Genomic DNA, 20,215 nt, shown 5'->3' on the forward strand with positions numbered 1-20,215 from the left:
GGGCCGGGGCCGGGGCGCGCCGGGCGGGGCGGGCGGTGGCCGGGAGGCGGCGGCGGCGGCGCGGAGCTGCGCTTCTCTCGCCGGGCTCGGCAGGCGGCGGCGGCGACGGACGGCGGCGGCGGCGGCGACGCGCACAAAGGCGGATTGTGGCTTCACTGGTGCTCGCGGCGGGCGGCGCCGGGGCGGGGGCGGGGGCGGGGGCGGGGGCGGCGGGGCGCGGGGGCCCCGGCGGGCGCGGCGCGGGCGATGAGCCGGGGCCCGGCATGGCTTCTGCGCGGCCGCCGGGCCGGGCCTGCGCCTCGGCGCCCGCGCCCGCGGGGCTCCGGGCCGGGCCGCCCGCCCTCCCCGCCGCTGCCGCCGCCTCCCCCGAGCCTGCGGGCGGCGCCGAGGCCGAGGAGCGCTCGCTGCAGCGCATGCTGCGCGCCATAGCGGAGGAGCGCGGCCGCCTGAGCCTGCGCCGGGAGGTCTGCGGCCTCGGTGAGTGGGGCGGGCCGGGCCGGGCCGGGCCTCCGGGGGGTCGCGCGCCCCGGGGTCCCTGCGCCGTCTCCCCGTCTCCGTCCCTGCGCGTCTCTCCGTGTGCGTCTCTGCGCGTCTCTCTGCGCGCGTCTGTCTCTGCGTGTCTCTGTGCGCGTCTCTCTCTCTGTCTCTGCGTGCCGTAGCCTCCTCCAGGCGCCCCCAGCTCTCCACGTACAGGTTTTTCCTGTGTCCCTGTGTCCTGGTCTCTGCTTTTGGTCCCAAGAGCGGCTCCGCACACTCATGTTCCTGGGGCTCTTCCTCGCTCCCGGGTCACTCGGCGTCTCCCTCTGTCTGTCCTTTCGAGCACGTCTGCTCATCCTTCACCTTCCCCGCCGTGTTGGTGCCAGGTCCCTCCCGGGGGCTTCAGTGCCGCGGCAGGGAGTGTGCTCGTGGGATCTGGGGAGACCCCGAGCCCGCGGCCGGGGTGGGGGCAGCCCCCCAGGGCGCCCTGGCCAGACCTCCCTGCAAGCGTGCGGTGGCCACGTCCCCGGCTTCCTGAAGCCTTTGTCTTCCTGCACCTCCCCGCATTGCCATTTCCTCCTCCCCGTTAGCTCCAACTGGGGACCTGTTGGGCCTTGGCCCCCTGAATCCACCCACTTAGCACCCGGAGCAAGGCCTGCTGCCTCCCGCCCAGCTGAGGCCCTAAGTCATACCTCTGCTGTGGGGTGAGGTGTGGTGGGGCGGGGTGGGGGTGCCTGGTATTGTTTGGAAAAGCCTGGGACTCTTAGGTGTGGGTGGGGTCTCCCTGCTTGGCTGGGTGTGAGGTAATGGCTGCGGATGCATCCTGCCCAGACTGAAGCCCAGGAGCCCCCTCCCCTGTAGTGTGGGTTTATCATTTTATCCATGGATGGAAGGACCCCTCCCTTCTTGGTGCGGGAATGATTTCATGCCACATTGTCAGCCGCCCCCCACCCCCGCCCCACCCTCACCCCAGTCTGAGCAGGGGATTTCTGAGGGGGTGACAGCATTGTGAAGGAGGGAATGTCAGCTTTAGAGATTCTACTTGTCCCCCCATCATTCACCGTTGGGGAGTCCCCAAGGGCCACCAGATCCCCCTCTGAGGTCACACAACAGCAGGGAAGTGAAGTGGCAGCCCTGGGGTTCCAGGCCCCTGAGCAGGCCACGCCCTGGAGAAAATAACTTTGAATTGTCCCTTTTGTAGGAGGTACACTAACCTTAGCCTAAGACCCTGTGCCCTCAGGGTGCAGATCCCAGCCCCGCCTGCCCCAGGAATTTCCTCCTGAGCAGGCATTGCAGTGAGGGGTGGGGGTGCCTGCCCAGTAAGGATGGACCAGGAAATGTGTTTCTCTGGTGCCTTTTTCTGAAAAGGTGTCAGGGCTTAGTTGTGAGCAGACATTGAAGGATCCTCATTAGTTCATTCAGCAAACGTTCACTGAGCACCTACTGTGTGCCAGGCCGTGTGCCAGCCTGGCAGGCACACCTGCCACCTGGCACAGGATGTCTGAAATGGGAGGGGTCTGAGGGACCATCTGCTCCAGGCCCCTGGGCCCTGCTTGCTCAGGAGCTCCAGGCAGCCCCTCCCCACTTCCCTGGCAGCGTGCTCTCACTGTGCTCTCACTGTCGTCTGATCTCTGAGCACCTTCTCTTCCCTGTTAGGCCCTGTCCCAAGGAGTCTGCAGGGCCATTCCCTAAGGACAGTAATGACCTGACGTTTGCAGAGCGCTTTCTATGTGCCAGGTGCTTTTACGTGTGCTCTGTTAATTTGATTCTGACTTTGCCAGAGAGGACTATCATCCCCATGTCACAGATAAGCTGGAGGTTCAGGGAGCAGAGAGACTTGCCCGGAGCTGGTCAGTGAAGAAGTGGCACAGCTGGCATGGACCCTTGGCCAGTCTGACCCCAGAGCCTGCCCTGTCCCTCCCCTGCCCCACAGATGTCCCCCACTAGGCCTCGCTGTGCCTGTTGTGCTGCATCTGGGGAAGAGAAATGCCCCGTAATTACCGTGTCCTCTCCTGGCTCCCACACAAGGTCTCCTGTCTTACCCCCCACCCCCGTCCCATATCCCCCTGACCTCAGCCCCTGCAGTGCTCTGATGCCCTGTGTTTTGGGCCTCTCATCTTCTCTTCCTGGAAAGCCACCCCTACTACTCTGCTCCACACACATACCTACCTACAGGTGTCCCTTCAAGCCTCAGCTCCAGTGCTGCTACTTCCTGTCCCGCTACCTGGGCTCTTTGTACCCGGTGCATGTCTGCTGGTTGGTCAGGCTGGTCCTGGCATCGTGATGGTCTGTGTGACTGTCTCCCCGGTCAGCAAGTGAGCCCCTCCAGGGCATGGCCAGTCCATGTCTCCCCAGTGCCCAGCACAGTGCCTGTGCAAAGCAGGTGCCCAGGGACCACTTAGCAGACAAATGGGAGAATTTCTGGACTAGTAAATTAAGGGCAAGGGTGTCAATGGAGAGTGAAATCTCAGCCTCTTAGCGGGGCTCACTTGGTCCATCTTGCGTTTATCAGGTGAGAAATGTGACCTTATGCCAAAGTAGAGTTAGGGCCCAGTGGTTGGCCCGAGACCCAGAAAAAGCCAGAGCTTTTACATGGGCAGCGGATCCCTTCACCCTTTCTTCTCTGCTTGACAGCTGTGACAACCTGTTAGATTTAGGAATTTAAATCTCTCAGATTGTCGCTGTCATGTAATTAAAGCTGAGGTCATTCAGAAGCATGCCATGTTCTCTGAGGTTGTTTTGAAGGTGTCAGGGAGCCTCTGCTGGAGACGCTTGACCCCAGACACACTGTTGTCACTTCTGAGTCACAGTGTCTAAGATGGGAGAGAGCGACTGGTCCCCCCACACAGGGATTGTCACTCGGCTGTCACGATGAAAGGCACCTTGTAGATCCGAACCTGGCTGTTGAGGCTTTTCTTCAGCAGCGTCTGTGCTGGAAGCATTTTTTGATTGCCAGGGTTGGGGGTGGGGGAAGGAGGGTCGGGCCTCATCCTGCCTTATGGCAGCTGCGTAGGGGAGAGCCGCCAGGTGCACAGGTGACAGCCCAAGTGAAGACCCTGCTGGAAGCAGCCAGGGCCGTGGCAGCTCCGAGCACCATTTGGGGGTTTTATGTGCAAGAGACTGCTTGCGATCCCAGGGAACAGGTGAACCAAGCTGGCTGGCTGAGCTAGCTCTTTGGGGCTCCAGGTTCTCTGAGCTGGGGAGAGTCAGGAGGTCCACTGCCTAGATGTTGTGTGATGCACACATCTGGACCAAAAGTAGATGTAGCCTGACACTTCCTCCCAGGGCTTGGGCTTTCTCATGGGCCCGGATATCAGCTGAAGCTTGCCGAGCAGAAAGACCTCCTATCAGGCCACCGACATTCAGCGACGCCGTGTGGACTTGACCTGGCCCGGAGACCTGATGTGAGTCACGGACAGGCAGGCGCTGGGGGTGTGGGGCCTCCATCATGCCGATGGGCCCTGCGTAGGCTGCACACTTTGTGGAGCTGCCGTTGCCTGGACTCTGGCCGCCTTCTAGGTGGCCTGGGGCATTCTCACTCTGCCTGCAGAGCTGTGGGGCCATAGGAGGGTTTTGTTCACTCTTTGCTTTTATTCTTGAATTAGGCCTGTAAAGTAGGTATTGTTACCTGATGAGCAAATGCAAGTGTAGAGGCGAAGTGACCCGTCCCCAGTCACATGGCTGGGAAGTGGCAGGATATATTTAAGCCTAAGTGCTTAGCAGAGGTGGATGCCACCCACACCTGTCCTCGGGGTGCTGGAAGCTCGGTCATCACAGGCATGCAGAGCTACCTGGCACAGGTGGATTGAGGAAGGGCCCAAGTTGTGGTCTGAGAAGCTCCCTAAGGGGCGCAGAGGAGGGAGCCACCACAGGGATCCGGGGGATTGTGCATGCAGCGTGTGGCCTCTGAGGGGGCCATGGCAGGGCAGGGCTTGCCTGGGCAGAGGACAAGAGGCTGGGCCGGCCAGAAGGGAAGCTGCGTGGCGGTTGAGGCTGCAGAAGTGGCTGGCTCCTTGGCTTGGCCTCGGGGAGTTTTGTCGCTGTTGACTTGTGGGGTGGCTTGCATCAGACCCGGCACGCCTGATGTGCCAGGCGCACGGGAACCACAGCAATGCCTATAGACGGAGCTTCCATTGGCACCCCATTTTGCAGATGAGAAAAGCAAGCTTCAGAAAGCAAATGGATTCACCCAAGGGCACGTAGAGCTCCAGCTGAGACCTGCTGGATGCCGGTAACCATCCTGCAGGGAGTTCATGGAATGAGCCAGAAGGAATGAAGGGGGCAACTGCCTTCCAGTGAGCCTCTCTTCCTGGCTCAACACCTGCCTGTGTCAGGCACCGATACCAGTCTGTGAGCTGGAAACAGGACTGCACCTTGGCCTGGCCCTCCACCATGTTGCTGGGTGCAGTGCAGCTGGGCATCACTGGGGGTGAGGTGGGTGGTGGGGATTTTAGTGGGAGACGTGGCTGGGAGGGAAGACTGGAGCATCTGTGAGGTGGAGATGACAAAGTCCTTAGGGTTATGGGAATTGTGCAAGAAGTGACAGCTTCACGGGGCAGCACGAGGAAGGAGCACATGAGACTCGGCAGGTACAGGCCCGATCCTTGCTGTGGCTCCTATTATGAAGGGCGCAGAGCATCTGGCCCGGGGCCCACACATGGAATTGGGGTTGCATGCACGTTCTGGGGCACAGCCTGCTTTGCACTCTCTGCGGACAGTTTCCCGGGGTTCCCTCCAACCCAACTATGGCAAAGTTGAGCTGCTTTTGGGCCCGTGCCTCGGAGAGGAAGTGTGACTGTTTGGAGTGGAGCGGTGCCTCTTTCGGTTCCTGGGCCTATTTTTAAGGTCTGTGGGTTCCGGCCTCTGTTGCCCCTGGGACTGGAGCAGCCTGCGAGGCTTTGGTGTGGCTCTCCTGAGGGCAGGGCTCTGTGTCCTTTGAGGGAAACCCCAGGATGAGAGATCTGGGGTCACAACTGCAGGGATGTCTCTGCAAGGCCAGAGTGCACCGGGTCGTGTGGCTCCCCCGGGCCTGCACAGGAGGCTGCTGGCCCCACTGTGTCCCCTCCTTGTGGTGTTTGCTGGCCTTCTATATGCTTTTCTCCTACACTGAGCCGGGAAGGCTCAGGGATCCCGGCTGAGCCGTGAGGCCCTGCAGGAGAAGGCCCACACGGGGTCCTCGTTAAAAGTCAGCCTCAGAGGGGATCCCTGGGTGGCTCAGTGGTTTAGCACCTGCCTTTGGCCCAGGGCGCGATCCTGGAGTCTCCGGATCGAGTCCTGCATTGGGCTCCCGGCGTGGAGCCTGCTTCTCCCTCTGTGTCTCTGCCTCTCTCTCTCTCTATCATGAATAAATAAATAAAATCTTAAAAAAAAAAAAAAAGTCAGCCTCAGGGGCAGCCTGGGTGGCTCAGCGGTTTGGTGCCCACCTTCAGCCCAGGGTGTGATCCTGGAGTCCCGGGATCGATCGGGCTCCCTGCATGGAGCCTGCTTCTCCCTCTGCCTGTATCTCTGCCTCTCTCTCTCTCTCTCTGTGTCTCTCATGAATAAGTAAAATCTTAAAAAACAAATCAGCCTTAGAATCCCCAAACCAAATTTTGTCCTAATTAAAAATGTTCCATGCACATTATAGAAACTGGAAAATTTAAGAGAGTGGGAAAAAATAACTCACAATTCCAATCACGGAGAGACAACTATTAACTTTGCAAGGTCTTATTTTCCAGTCTTTTGAAAGAATGCTTGATGTTCTGTCCATAAAGTTTCTTAGTCACACTTTCTTACTTAAAACTCCTAACGTGCTCTCTGTGCTGTTCAAACTCTAAACGTCATTTAAATGACGACGAGAGAGTGGAGCAGATGTGCCATCATTTCCTGAACTGGTCTTACATCTCGAGGGCGACTTGGGTCTCATTCTGCAGCCCAGCAACTGGCTGGGTCCCCCTGTTGGGGTTCAGGCAGCAGCATGTCTTCTGGGTCACAGCCCATCCTGGGGGAGCTGGGATGGACAGGAAGGCTCCAGAAGTCCACCAGCCTCACCCCGTGGCTGCACAGACAGCTGGGTGAGGCTCAGAGAGGACGCGGACACAGGTGGGTCACAAGGGCCAGAGTGAATGCCTGACTGGGCCCTCCCCGAACAGCCCTGCATGGGTGACAGCTGGAGGCCACCAGTGGGAGGGCCGGGGCGTGTGGAGGGGAGAGGGCTCAAGCACCCCCCTCCCAGGGTCCTGTTGGCCACAGATGGGGGCTGGGACGTTGCTGTTGGACCTGCAGATGCAGGGTTGGCGCATCCAGAGTTGAGCCCCTGAGGGTGGGGGCCGAGGTCAGAGGCACCCAGCCTGGTGAGGAGCCCTTGCCTGGGCCAGACTGGGCAGCAGAAGCCTTGGCTCAGTCTGAGGGGGACCCCTCCTTTGGAAAAGGGAATCCTGTGTCTCATGTGACCTGACACAAGCACCCAGCTAGCTTGTGTTTTTAAAATATCTGTTCTTTACCTCCCCCGAATGACCAGTGAATACAGGAATGTCTGTTGACAAAAGGAGGAAGAGGGGGCTTGGTTTTTGAACTCTTTGTCTTATAGGTTGAGTTGGTTGTTACTGTTTATCTTTGTTTTTTTAAAAGTTTCTATTTATTTATTTATAAAGATTTTATTACTTTATTCATGAGAGAGAGAGAGAGAGAGAGGGGCAGAGACACAGGCAGAGAGAGGGGCAGGCTCCATGCAGGGAGCCCGATCTGGGACTCCATCCCGGATCTCCAGGATCACGCCCTGGGCCAAAGGTAGGCACTAAATCTCTGAGCCATCCAGGGATCCCCCTATCTATTTATTTTAAAGATCTTATTTATTGATTCATGAGAGACACAGAGAGAGGCTGAGGTCCCACAGGCAGAGGGAGAAGCAGGCTCCCTGCGGGGATCCCGATGCGGGACTCGATCCTGGGACCCTGAGACCATGACCTGAGCTGAAGGCAGACGCTTCACCCACTGAGCCACCCGGGGGTCCCCTTGTTACTGTTTATCTTTAAGGCAAAACTCCTTTGCTTTTGGAGGTGCTTTGACTTTTGAAAAAGGCTTTTTATACTAATGATTCTTAAGACAGAGAGAGCGGGGAAAGCCGAGTCCTCTGAGGAAGAGCGTGTTCCCTCGCTAAGTAGGGAGGGCCCCCCCCTTGCCTGGGTTTGCCCTCCAGCCTGTGTGCTGGGGAGCCTCCCCTCTCTGGCCGTGTCCTGAGCCCTTGAAAGAATCGGCGCCCCTACCTTTGCTCCTGACGGCTCCAATGCACGTTTCTGCCCCAGTCCTGTGACGCTGCATAGGGCCCCACCGTCCTCTCCCTCACCCCCGGGCTCCCCTCCAGGGCCGATGCTGTGCCAGCTCAGGGTGGGCTGAGTCATGAGGGCAGCCTGCCCTGGGGGTCATGCAGGTGATGGGTCACTGGACAGGCATCCACGTGCTGAAGAGGTGATCATTTTGGGGGGTGGCCCTTAAGTGGGGCAGTCCTCACGGAGGGTCCTGCCAGCAGACACAGCGGGGGAGAGGGCAGAGAAGGTTCAGAATCTAATTTTCCCCACTTGCTGCGCTGCTTTGGGGAAATCACTGCAGCTCTCTGTGTGTCTGCTCTCCTGGCAGGGTAAGACCGATGACTGGTCCGCCTCCACGCAGGGCAGGGGAGCGTGTCACGGAGGCTGCCCGGGACAGGTGACAGGGCCCGGGGTCGAATCCAGGGGGCCTGTGGGGGTGACCGCGGGCAAGGCCCTTCCCTCTGGCTCTGTTTCCTCCTGTATAAAATGAGGGAAGGCAGGTGGACCTGGAGCACAGCTGTCAGCGTGGTGCTGGGACGCGTTCGCCAGTCCACACTGTGCTGCCTAAACCGAACCACTGGTGCCAAGCAGGGCCGATGACCCCACAGCCACTCGTGTGTGTCAGCCCAGGATGACAAGCAAAACATGAAGAGACAGAAATAGGAAGAATCGTACATCCCACCCCCCACGAGGGGGAACCGAGAACCGTCATCCCACCACCCTGAGCTGCAGCCTCACGTCCGGGCTGCAGCCTTCACGGCCACCAAGCCCCCAGTCCCCCACCTCCTCGGGTGACGCCAGGACGGTGCCACCTGCCCAATTCCAGATTCCTCCTACCTGGGGGCGAGGGGGGGCAGGTGGGGAGTGGTCGTGGTCCTGAGCGATTGCTGTGCTCCCTGCGGCAGGGCTCGGGGATGCGGTCCTCCCTGGCGGGAGGCGCTGCACCCAGGAGCCTTCCCTGGAGGCCTGTGAGGTCGGGCGGCCCTGAGCAAGGTGGGAGCCAGAGCAGCCGCGTTGCATCCTTTCCGTAGGGACCCTGTGGCCAAGGAGGTGTTTGCCCCATTGATGGATGGACCCAGTGAGGCCCAGAGAGGTGAGGCACTTTGTGTAGAGTCCCAGGGCTGGCATTCTGGTTTTGGGGCCCAGTCCTCAGGGATGCGAGGCTGTGGCCTCAGGCACGCCCGTCTCCCCAGGGAGAGGCATTTAGCACCTCCTCCCCAAGTGGCCTCCCCTCGGTCTGGCACCAGCAGCAGCAGCAGCACCCTGGCGCCTGCTTTCCATGGTGAAGGAGGGGAGCCGGGAGAGGAGAGGGGGATCAGGAAGCGGGGACATCTGCGGGAGTGGGCCCCTCTGCGGAGGCAGCTGCGTTGCACGGGGCTGTGACCCCACCACGAGGGAAGGAGAGCGGGCCCCCGGGGGCTGGGGTGGGGGTGTTGGTGTTCCTGGTTTCCAGAGGGGGCACGGTTGTCTGAGGCGCCCCCGTGAACCCCTGCTCCGTGCAGCGTGTCAGCGGCTGCGTCTTGGCACCTCAGCGGCCTTGGTGGGCTCTGCGAGCCTGTGGGGGCAGGGGCGGGGGCCAGCTGTGGGCAGGACAGACAGTCCCTCCTGCCCCGGTGCATGGTGTTGGGGGTGGCCTGTCAGGCTGCGTATCCAGTTCCCAGCTCTGAGCCTGGCCCAGTGAGCAAGGAGTGAAGCGAGCGAGTGGATGCCCTCACGTGTCCTCCAGTCCTCTTGCCAGGTCGTAGTGTCCACACGGACTTTGTGGTCGGAGCGGGTGGGCCGTGAGCATCTATCTGGAGGGGCTGACCTAGGCCACTAGGGCCTGCTGACCTGCCTCGGCCTGTGTAGCATGTTGGGGTGAGGCAGGAGGAGGGGGAACCCTGTGCGGTGACCAAGAGAAGGCCAGCCCAGGCAGCAGGGGAGGGGTGGGGCGAGCTGGGAGCCAGGGTGGCCAGTCCCAGCTCGGTCTGGGATGGGGCATCTGGTGTGGGTGTCTGTGGGAGCCTGGGAGGTTCCTCAGAAGAACCGCAGCTCGTCTTACAGGCCTTGTTTTAATGTGTCAGCAAAGCAGTGAGTCAGGAGTTTGAATAAGGCCACAGCCCCCGGGAGTTGGGGCTTGGTGTGGAGCTCCTCCTTGGGCCCCTGTCCCACCCCCCGCCCCAGGCTGGGTCGAAGCTGGAGGGGTCTGCAGGTAGCGGGGTGGGGTGTTGAGTAGTGTCGGCTGTGGGGCCCCAGGGGCGCTGCAGGCATCGCCGTTTGGGAGAGTCCAGAGGATGGCTTCTGGAAACTTAGGGCCAAGGACCACTCTGGAAGATGCCCCGTCCCACAAGGACAACATCGAGGTCAGGGTCTGTCACTGCACCCCAGGAGCTCACACAGAGCGGCTCTGGGAGCCGGTGCTGATCCACCCTGGCATGGATTGCAGTCCCAAGGCCTTCGTGGTTCTCCTGGGTAAGCTGAGTCAGGGTGCTCGGTTCCCTCCCTGGGAAGCGGGTTAGTAGGGAGATCCCAGCTGTGACCCGAGGGTTGTAAAAGCACTTGAAGGATTTCACAACACTGTGCGCATGAAGGGAGGGAGGAGTCAAGTCTTTGCGTGGGAGGCTTCGGGTGAGGCTCAAAGCACCAGGGTGTTCTCTGAGCTGAAGACCAGAGGCTTGTCATCGTCAAGCATTTATTTGTTTGACCTTTGCCTCCCTGCTGTCATGGGTCCTGCCCCACGCTGGGTACTAAGTCACCCTGCCAGCACGATGTCCTGTCTTGATGGGGAGGGACACTTAGGTGTTTGGAACCAGCGTGCTGAGGCTGCGGCATGGGGCTGGGAGCCATGGGGTTAGGGAGCTATGGGGCCAAGGAGCCTTCGGGTTAGGGAGCTATGGGGCCAGGGGCCATGGGGTTAGAGGGCTGGGGAGCCATGGGGTTAAGGAGCCGTGGGGCCAGGGAGCCGGGGAGCCATGGGGTTAGGGAGCCAGGGGGTGAGGGAGCCATGGGGCCAGGGAGCTGTGGGGCTGAGGAATGGTGGGGCTGGGGAGCTGAGGGGTTAGGGAGCCATGGGGTTAGGGAGCTGTGGGGCTGGGCAGCCGTGGGGCTATGAGCACAGCCTGGAAGGCAGCAGGAATGGCTCTGCTGCAGACTTGCAGGTTGACATCAGACTAGTGACTCAAGGCGTGAGCCTCAAGTTCCTCATCAGCTGAGTGAAAACTGGCTTTACCACACAGCATGTTCGGGAAGGTGGAATGAGGTTAAGTAGCACCGGGTGGGTGGGATCAAGTGTTTGGGAGCAGGTGGCAAGGGGGTCAGGCATGGTGTAGGGGTGGTTGGGGGGGAGGTGACAGCTGAGGTGACACACAGGTAGGGTTGAGATGGGCACGGCAGAGACCTGACAGTGGGGGGGAGTGGCAGGCTGAGGGTGCACAGGTGTCTGGTCAGGGAAGAAAGGCCGGGGAACCACACTGCAGACTTTGGGGGCTCTCCGGGGGGCCTGGCTCATCTGGTGAAGGAACCCCGACCTTCAAGAAGACAGGGAAGCAGGCAGGGCCACGGGCTTCTCCTGATCCAGCCACCTCGCCTCACTGAGCCCGCATGCTTCCCTTAAGCTGGAGCAGAGCCGTGGCCAGGCCCTGGGAGTGCCCCCTCGGGGACCCGTCTGACCAGTCCTTCCCATCTGAGAGCCTCATCAGGAAGCCAGGGCGCCCCGGGCAGCTGCCTTGTCTTCTGTGCCCCACAGAAGGGTCTTGAGCCAGCGAGGAGCCCTGAGAGGCACGAGGTGGTGAAAGGCCTATTGAGAGCCCCACAGAAGCCTATTCATTGTGCCCTGGCTGCGGGGGTGTGGGGAGTGTCCCGGGGCCGAGGCTGCCTGGGACTCTCCCCAGAGGGGCCAGTTGACCCCCCCACCTTTGGGAGGGGGGCCAGGCGGGGCAGAGGCCACTGCTGAGCCTGGCGTGCTCTTGGGAGGCACCTGCCCGCAGCAGAGAGACCCCCTCTCAGCTCCTCCCCGCCAGACCCTTCAGGGGTCCCCAGGCCTTGGAGGATAAACATGAAACCTCCAACCGTGAGGCCGTCCCGTGAGGTGGGATCCCCTCCAGCTCTGGCTCCCACTGGGCATCCTGGGCCCTGGGCCTTCCCCTAGCCCGGCCACACCGGGCGTCAACCCCCAGCGAGCGGGGCCCTGGAGGCTCTTCCCCTGCCTTCGCCCACTTAACCCATAGGTTTGGGCCCTTACATAAGATCCCCTCCTCAGTGAGGGGGCTTTGCTCGTGCTCCTGCCCAGGGCAGCTCCCCTCGTGTGGACTCGGGGTATGCAGCCTGCACCCCTGGGTGAGTCGGTGATGAATCGGCCCCCCTGACGCTCCAGGGCGGGGGGGCAGGAGCCATCCCACCCCAGCACAGAGCACCCAGCCTCTGAGAGTGGCCCTCGGTCAACGTTTGCTCCCAGTCAGGTGAGGTGTGCACGGGAGGGTGCCAGCACTGGCGACCTTGGGCAGCGGCATCCTCCCTGGTACACACAGCCTGCTGCACGGGGTGTCCACGTGGGGAACGGACGGATTCGCACAGTGCCGGGCACCCCGGGCACACCGTTAGTGGTGTCAGAGTTCACGGGGCGTCTGTAGATTTGCTGTAGAGAAAATTTCCTGTTTTTCAGGAAGAGTCATTCCAGTGCCCTGAACACTCACCGCTGTGGGCATTTGCTTTACTTCTTCCACTCTTAGGCCTTGTTTTTTACAGCAATTTCTTTGACATATTTCTGTTCAATTTTGTGGCCTGCTTTTTGGTTTCATTTTTTAAAACTTGCTAGCATATGCGTTTGTCCAAGTAACTGCACTGTTACTAGAAATATTTTCGTGGGCAGTCCGGGTGGCTCAGCGGTTTGGCGCCACCTTCAGCCCCAGGTGTGATCCTGGAGACCAGGGATCGAGTCCCGCGTCGGGCTCCCTGCATGGAGCCTGCTTCTCCCTCTGCCTGTGCCTCTGCCTTTCTCTCTCTGTCTCATGAATAAATAAATTTTTAAAAATCTTAGAAATATTTTTGTGGGGAAAAATACATATTTGGGTTCCTTTTTGAATACGGCAATGTGCTCAAGGGCATCGAATCCACAGGTTGTGAGAAGGGACGCCCGGGTGGCTCAGCAGTTGAGCGCCAGCCTTCAGCCCAGGTCATGATCCTGGAGACCTGGGATCGAGTCCTACATCGGGCTCCCTGCATGGAGCCTGCTTCTCCCTCTGCCTGTGTCTCTGCCTCTCTCTCTCTCTCTCTCTCTCCCTCTCTCTCTGTCTCTCATGAATGAATAAATAAAATCTTTTAAAAAAAACAAAGGTTGTGAGAAGAGTCATCGCGACAAAGTCTCCTGTCAATGCAGCCTCTGTCGGGAGGCTGTGGGGACACCTTGGTGGCGTGAATGAGGCTTGCTAACCTGGGTGCCCGCTCAAGGCGCACACTGTGCAAAAGGCTTCCCAGGTATTGGCTCATTAACACTCCCAGCGACCTGGAGAGATGGTTTCATTCTTAACTACCCTTTTGCAAATGGGAAACAGGTCCCAGGGTGCCTGGGGCTTGCCCAGCACCCGTGGGAACTGCTGGAGCCGGGATGGGCCCAGCGCCTGCTCCCCCCAGCCAGCGCGCTCATGCCCAGCTGCTCCCTTTAGCACCCAGATCCTCCAGCGCTGTTCTGCGCCCTGGTCCACCTTCCTCCCTGGCACAGGTAGGGCCCTTTCAGTTCTTGGTGGACAACCGCAGAGTAGCCCATCCTGCCAGGGATTTCTGATTTCTCTGGCTACTCCCCCGGGAATGGGACCATCTCAGTATTTTGCAAACACTGCTGTAATGATTACAGAATTTTTTGGGGAAAAAAAAAACCCTCGGGGGTGGAGTTGCTGGGTGGCAGGCGTGAGCTTGTGTGGGTCTCATTGCCTGCTGTCTCCCTGGAGATCTTACCGGATCCCCTTCCCACCGCCAGAGAAGTCCTGTTTCTCCACATCCTTTTCTGCCTGGGAGTGTGGTCGGGGGTTCTGATTTTTTTTGCACATCTGACAGGTGAAAGGTGGAATTTGGTGGTTTTCATAGAACATTCCTCCGGCTGTGTGAAGCTGAGCCTGTTTTAATGTTTGCAGAGCTGTGTCTCCCTTTGCTTTCTGTTTGATCTTATTTTGTATGCATTATATGAGGCTTGTTGATTGATTGATTGATTTGAGGCTTGTTATTTATTAGGGAAATCAGACCTCAGTTAAGAGTCCCAGTAGTTTTTCTGACGTACTGTTTGTTTTTTTTTCTTTGTTTATGATGCATGTGGAATTTTTTTACATTTTGTTTTTATGTGGTTTTGATTCATCTTTTCCTTGAAAGCTTTTGTGTTCGCCTCTTGAGAGAATAAAAAAAATTCTCTCACAGTTTTTTTTTGCCCTCTATGATATTTTAACATTAAACGTTTTGATCTTTTGGAATGTATGTTGGCATGAGCAGGAACCCAGGCGTAGTCTTTTCCCATCGCTTAGTCACTTGTCCCGAGACGAGTGGCTGGAGAATTGTCTTCATCCTGCTGATTTGAAGTGCCACCCTTCTATATGCTAAATTACAGCGTGTCTTCTATTTTGGTACTTTCCATGCTCGTCCACTGATCTGTGTGTTTATGCACCAGTACCGCCGTGGCTTCATCAGTCACTGGGTTCATGTCACTTACTTGCTCAGTTGGCCAATATTTATTGCTTCCTCTAGGCCAGACACTAATGTAGGGCCTGAGTATACAGCAGTGAACAAAATGATCAAAGTGGGAAAAGATTCATACCTTCATGGAGCATACATTCTCATGGGGTGTCTCTGTTTAAGCCCGATCAGCTTTAGTAGGCCAGGTGTTGGCAAACCATGGCCCCAGGCCAATACTGGGCGGCTGCCTGTTTTTGTAAATAAACTTGGGTTGGAACCTAGCCATGCTCATTTCTTTACGCATTGCTCTGGGTGATTTTGTAGTTGAGACAGGACCATATGGTCTGCAGAACCTAAAATATTTTCTGTCTGGACCTTTACCGGAAGAAGTGTGTTGGCTCCTGTCCTAAGAAAAGGCTGAAAGCAAACAAAATAAACAGGTAAAACATAGATGATATGTAGTGACAGGTGCAGGAAGTGGGATAGGGAGTGCAGGGGCGGGGTTTGCAATTTTTTTTTTATGATTTTATTTATTCATGAGAGACACACAGAGGCAGAGACATAGGCAGTGGGAGAGGCTGGCTCCCTGCAGGGAGGCGGATGCGGAACTTGATCCCAGGATCACGGGATCATGCCCTGGGCTGAAAGGTGGTCTCAACCACTCAGCCACTCAGGCGTCCTGGGATTTGCAATTTTAAATAGAGTGGTTTGGAAAGGCCTCGAAGGGAAGGTAGATACTTCAGTAAAGAGCTGGAGGTACGGAAGTCAGCCTCGAAAGTCAGCCTCACGTAGGATTTTGAGCAGGGACGTGATAGGTACTGATTGGAACATGAGGACCGGTTAGAAAGCTGGGCCAGGAAGGCAGGCGGGAGATGGTGGCTTGGCTCTGGATGGAAGAGCAGTTGCTAAGAGCTGGTTGGATTGTCGGTTTGTTAGAAGAGAGAGTCAATCAAATGATACAAAGATAAAGTCACAGTTCTCCAGGGGGAAGAAAAAGCAGTGGTAGAAATTAAGAAATGTGTACAGAAACGAATCTGTCCAAGAACATGATCAAGAGTTTCTCTTGGAGTCAGCTTCCAGTCGAGATGGTAGCTGGAAGGTGATGAGGGTCAAGGGGTGCTTTTTGGTTTGTTTTTTTTAGCGTTGGGTGTTTGCTGGGAGTCTTTGGGTGACAGGTCTGTGCTCCCTCCTTCGGTTCTGCGCGAGGCAGGCCAGAAGTCTCCCACAGCCCTGGGGTTTAGGTCCACACCAAGGGGTGGCAGGTGGTTTGGGCTGGTGGTGGCGGGAGGTTTTAGCTTTCTGTTGTGTTTTTTAAAATACTGATAGGAACCCTGCCCCCACATCGTTCTTTCTGAATTGTCCTGGCTCTTCTCCCTTAATTCTGAAACATATTCTTGGCATTTTGTATTGGCTCATGTTAAATGATCAAATTAGTGGAACTACTCCTTCTATGATTTGGATATTCTAGCTAAGGACTCAGCAAACCTTTAGTCAGTCAAGTCTTCTCCTTTTCTTTCTTAAAAATTCTGAACAGAATATTTCTTCCCATTATACTTTCTAACTGGAATATTGGCTTATCTCAAAGCTGTTGGTTTCTGGATGTGCTGGTGACTTTGTACTTATGACTTCTGTTGTTTTCATTTGAGTTTTTTTGATTTTCCAAGTCAGGTATGATATCATCTGTAAATATGTTAATTTTTACCTTATCCTCACAATTTTTACTCTTAATATCTTCATTATCTAAGTACAATGTGTCTAGTACCTTTAGAACAATGCTAATTGTAGTGAATTGTGATAATATTTAACCTTTTTTTTTTCTACATGAGCTGTAGATCCTGTTTAAGGCAGTACCCTTTATTCTTATTTTATGGAGAATTTTGTTTTGTTTTAAATCAAGAAGAGGTACTGAATTTTACTGAATGTTTTATCAGCATCATGGAAATGATCGTGTGCTATTTCTCTTTTGCTCTGTAAATATTTAGTGAATATATGAATAGATTTCCTAATATTGGACCATTTTTGTATTCCTGAATTAAATCCTGCTTGGACATGGGATATACTTTTAGTGGATTGCTGGGTTCTTTTTAGCATTGTATTTAAGATTTTTATGTTGCTACCCGTGAGTGAGATTAGTCTGTACTTTCCTCCTATGTGTGTGTATGCAGTGCTCTATTTTTGGAATCAACATTATGCTTCCTTGTTAAAAAGATTTCGCAAATCTCTTAGGCTTTAAAAATGTGTGAGTAGCATTGGAGCTGCTTCTTGAGGATCTCATAGACCTGCCCTCTCAAAAACATCTCTTGGCCTATTAGTCCAAAGTACCATTTTTAGAAATGGGTCTTGGGCAGTTTTCCCTATTGTAATACATGGTCCTAATTTTTAATAGCTATAAACTGTTTGTTTGTTTGTTCTTAAGTAGGCTCCCCGTGTGGAGAGGAGACCACCGTGGGGCTTGAACTCAAGGATGCTGAGATCAAAACCTGAGCTGGGATCAAGAGTGAGATGCTTAACAGACTAAGCTCCCCCCCCCCCCCCCCCCCCCCCCCCCCCCCCCCCCCCCCCCCCCCCGTGCCCCTGTAAACTATTTTAATTAGGGTATGACCGTAACTTTGCTTAACTGTGTGCTTTAATCATCTCAAAGAGGACTGGGGTGGTCCTCCCAAATCTAATTCATGATTTTTCAAAGGTCTGGTTAATGGAAAATTATTTGCTCCAGGCAGAGAAGGCGGCTGGTCCTCATGGCCCCTTTGGAGCTGAATACCAGTTTTTCTGATACAGCCCACCCTCATTATTCATGGACTCTGTGTTTGCAAATTCACCTGCTTGCTAAAATTTATTTGTAGCCTCAAATTATGGCGCTTTCATGATTCATTGCAGACATGCACCAAGTGGTGAAAAATTTGAGGGGCTCAGTGAGTGTACATTCCCCCGAGGTCAAACAAGGTGACGCTCTGCCTTGTTTCAGCTCATTACTGTATACAAGTGTCTGTTGGGGACTAGTTAACGCCTATATTTTGCATTTTTGTGCTTTGTGTTGGTGATTTTGCTGTTTAGAATGGCCCCAAGTTGGGGCACCTGGGTGGCCCAGGGGCTTAAGCATCTGTCTTGGGCTCAGGCCATGATCCTGGGGTCCTGGGATTGAGTTTGGGCTCCCTGCTCAGTGGGGAGTCTGCTTCTCCCTCTCCCTCTGCCTACCGCTCCCCCTGCTTGTGTTCTCTCTCTGTCAAATGAATAAATAAAATCTTAAAAAATAAAATAAATAAAATAAGTTTCATTCAGGCACAAGCTATAGTGCTGGCCTTGTGTTAACACACCAGCTGTATATTAGATAAGGTGTCATGAGACAAACACACGTAAAACAAGCTTATGTGCTGATTGGTTGATGGAGAAGTTATGTCCAGAGGCTTTGCAGGAACCTACCCTGGTACTCCCCTAGGAGCACTGGTGTCACACTGCTGATCCCATGTCTGTGGCTACTTTACAGAACATAACCACCACGTATCATGAGAAGGGACCGTACTGCTGCTGCCTTAGGACCCCAGGGCGGTGGCGGGGACGGTGGGCCCCAAGGCGTAGAGCTGTCCGTGGTGTTCCCCAGGTGAGCGGCTCAGCATGGGTCGGGGGGCGCCTCTGCCCCAAAGGTCCATCCCCTGGATTCACGGGTCCTGCAGACCTGTTGCCATGGCAGCCCAATGGCAGGGAGACAGGGACAGAGGTTAGGGAGCTCTGTGCCGGAGCTGCAGCTGCCTGGGCTTGTGACCGCGGCATCTCTTGCTGGGCAGGCCTCGGCAAGGGCCACATGGCAGACAGAGACACACAAAGCAGCAGTGCAGAGGGTCCCCACGAACCCACGCGTGGATAGAACTTTACTGCCCACAAAGGCTGTTCCTGTCGGCCTCTCACCCAGTCCTCACCATCAATTCAGAGGGTGGCAGGTTAGACCCATCTTACGGACGGGTAAGTCACTGAGATTCAGAAAGGTTGCGTGCAGTGGCTGCCTGGCTGGTGCAGAGCAGTCGGGACCTGAACCCAGGTGTGTCTGACTGCAGATCGGCCACTGCTTTGTCCTTCCAGGAGCCTGAATCCTCACCTGGTCTCGACCCTTGACCCTCGCTTTGGATTTGGAATGGGAGGTGTTTCTGAGGACAGGGAGTCCCTTCAGGATCCCCCTCACTCTCTCTTTAATCAGCTTGACGACATAGATTGGACATTCAGGGGACGAGGGGGAGGTATCGTCTGTTCACAGTACTGAGAAGAAGAGAAGAGAATAAGAGAAGAGAAGAGAATAAGAAAAGAGACGAGAACCGATGCCCGGGTGGCTCAGCGGTTTAGCGCCGCCTTCAGCCCAGGGCCTGATCCTGGAGATCTGGGATCAGGTCCCGTGTCCGGCTCCCTGCATGGGGCCTGCTTCTCCCTCTGCCTGCACCTCTGCCTCTCTCTCTGTGTCTCTGTGTCTCTCATGAATAAATAAATTAAAAAAAAGAGAGAGAGAAGAGAGGGAAGCTGTTCCCTTGCTGGCTTGGCGGCTGCTGTCACCCGGGTGTGTCTGTTCCTGGTGTTCCTACGTGGTCCAGGCTGGGTGTCCCCATGTCTGCGTGCATCTGGCCCAAGCTCTCTCTTCCCCGCAGCATCAGCTTACACACAGCCCGCGGGTCCGCTGGTGGGCTTCCTAGGCATCTTTCTAGAAGAGGGATGAAGACTTGGCTTAGCAAACACAGCGTAACTTACTGGATTGAACGTCAGCACAGGGTATTACTTTCTTTTTACCCCTTCCTTATTATTGTTGATGTCAACGTTCCCTGCCCTCATTTTTTTTTTTTAAGATTTTTAAATTCATTCATGAGAGACACAGAGAGGGAGGCAGAGACACAGGCAGAGGGAGAAGCAGACAACCTGCGGGGAGCCCGATGTGGGACTCGATCCCAGGACCCTAGGATCACGCCCAGAGCCGAAGGCAGACGCTCGACTGCTGAGCCACCCAGGTGCCCCATCCTTGCCCTCATATAAAACCATAGGGAAGAGATTTGTGCACAAGGCTTTTATTTTTGTTTTTGCTTTTGTTTTTATTTCTCATGCATAAAATAGATTCATAGAAGTAGGAGGATGTCCTTTGGCTTCTCACCAAGGATAGGCTGGCTCTTGTTCTCCAGCAATACGTGAGAGTTGCCGTGCGGCGTGCCCTAGCCAGCTGTGGCTGTTACAGCTTTTTATCACTGTTATTAGAGCATAATTCATGTAAGACAAAGTGCGTCCTTGCGAACACTTGGGTGACTCGTGCTGGCTGAGACCACCGGCACAGGAAACAGGATGGGTGCAGGTGACCACCGGTCCGCCTTTCATCACTGGGGGCAGAAGCCCTCTACGTAGGCTTCTGTGGCTTCAGCAGGTTTGGAGATCTGTCCGTAGTACGTCTGTCTCAGTAGTTAGGTTTTACTGCTAGTAATCGTCTACTGAGTGGCTGTGGCACGTTGGCTCCCTCCTCCTGGTTTCTGGTTTGGGGCTATCATGAATAAAGCTTCTAGAAGTATCCGTGCGCCACCGTTTACAGAGACACATGCTTCGTTTCTCCCAGGCAAGTACCTAGGAGTGGCTGCATCATTGGCAAATGTATATTTATAGGAATCTGCCCATTTTTCCTAAGCAGGATTTTTGCCAATACCAAAGTTGCCCTCTCCAAAACAACAGCTTGCTCTTTGAAACCAATTTTTGACTACTAGTGAGATGAGTGTTTTCGCACATTTTTGTAAACGAGTCACGTTTCCTTTTTGGTACTTTACCCATTTGTCTGTTAGGGTCTTTCGGCATTTCCTTGCGTCACT

At 55.7% G+C, this 20,215-nt stretch overlaps 1 protein-coding gene across 2 annotated transcripts in view; it reads left to right on the forward strand.

Annotated features, from left to right (window-relative positions):
- Nucleotides 1-341: 341 nt before the first annotated feature.
- KIAA0930 (uncharacterized protein KIAA0930 homolog) overlaps nt 342-20,215 on the forward strand; it is a 41,269-nt gene continuing 21,395 nt past the window's right edge. The window contains exons 1-2 of one of the 2 annotated variants that reach the window (XM_038550244.1): nt 8,087-8,160; nt 8,795-8,856. In XM_038550244.1, the coding sequence (XP_038406172.1) occupies nt 8,102-8,160; nt 8,795-8,856 (121 nt within the window). In that variant the 5' untranslated portion in view covers nt 8,087-8,101. Of the gene's footprint in view, nt 478-8,086; nt 8,161-8,794; nt 8,857-20,215 lie in introns of those variants that run through there. The other variant, XM_038550245.1, reaches the window with a different exon arrangement.

The sequence above is a fragment of the Canis lupus genome, chromosome 10 (assembly GCF_011100685.1).
Source record: "Canis lupus familiaris isolate Mischka breed German Shepherd chromosome 10, alternate assembly UU_Cfam_GSD_1.0, whole genome shotgun sequence".
Lineage (NCBI taxonomy): Eukaryota > Metazoa > Chordata > Mammalia > Carnivora > Canidae > Canis > Canis lupus.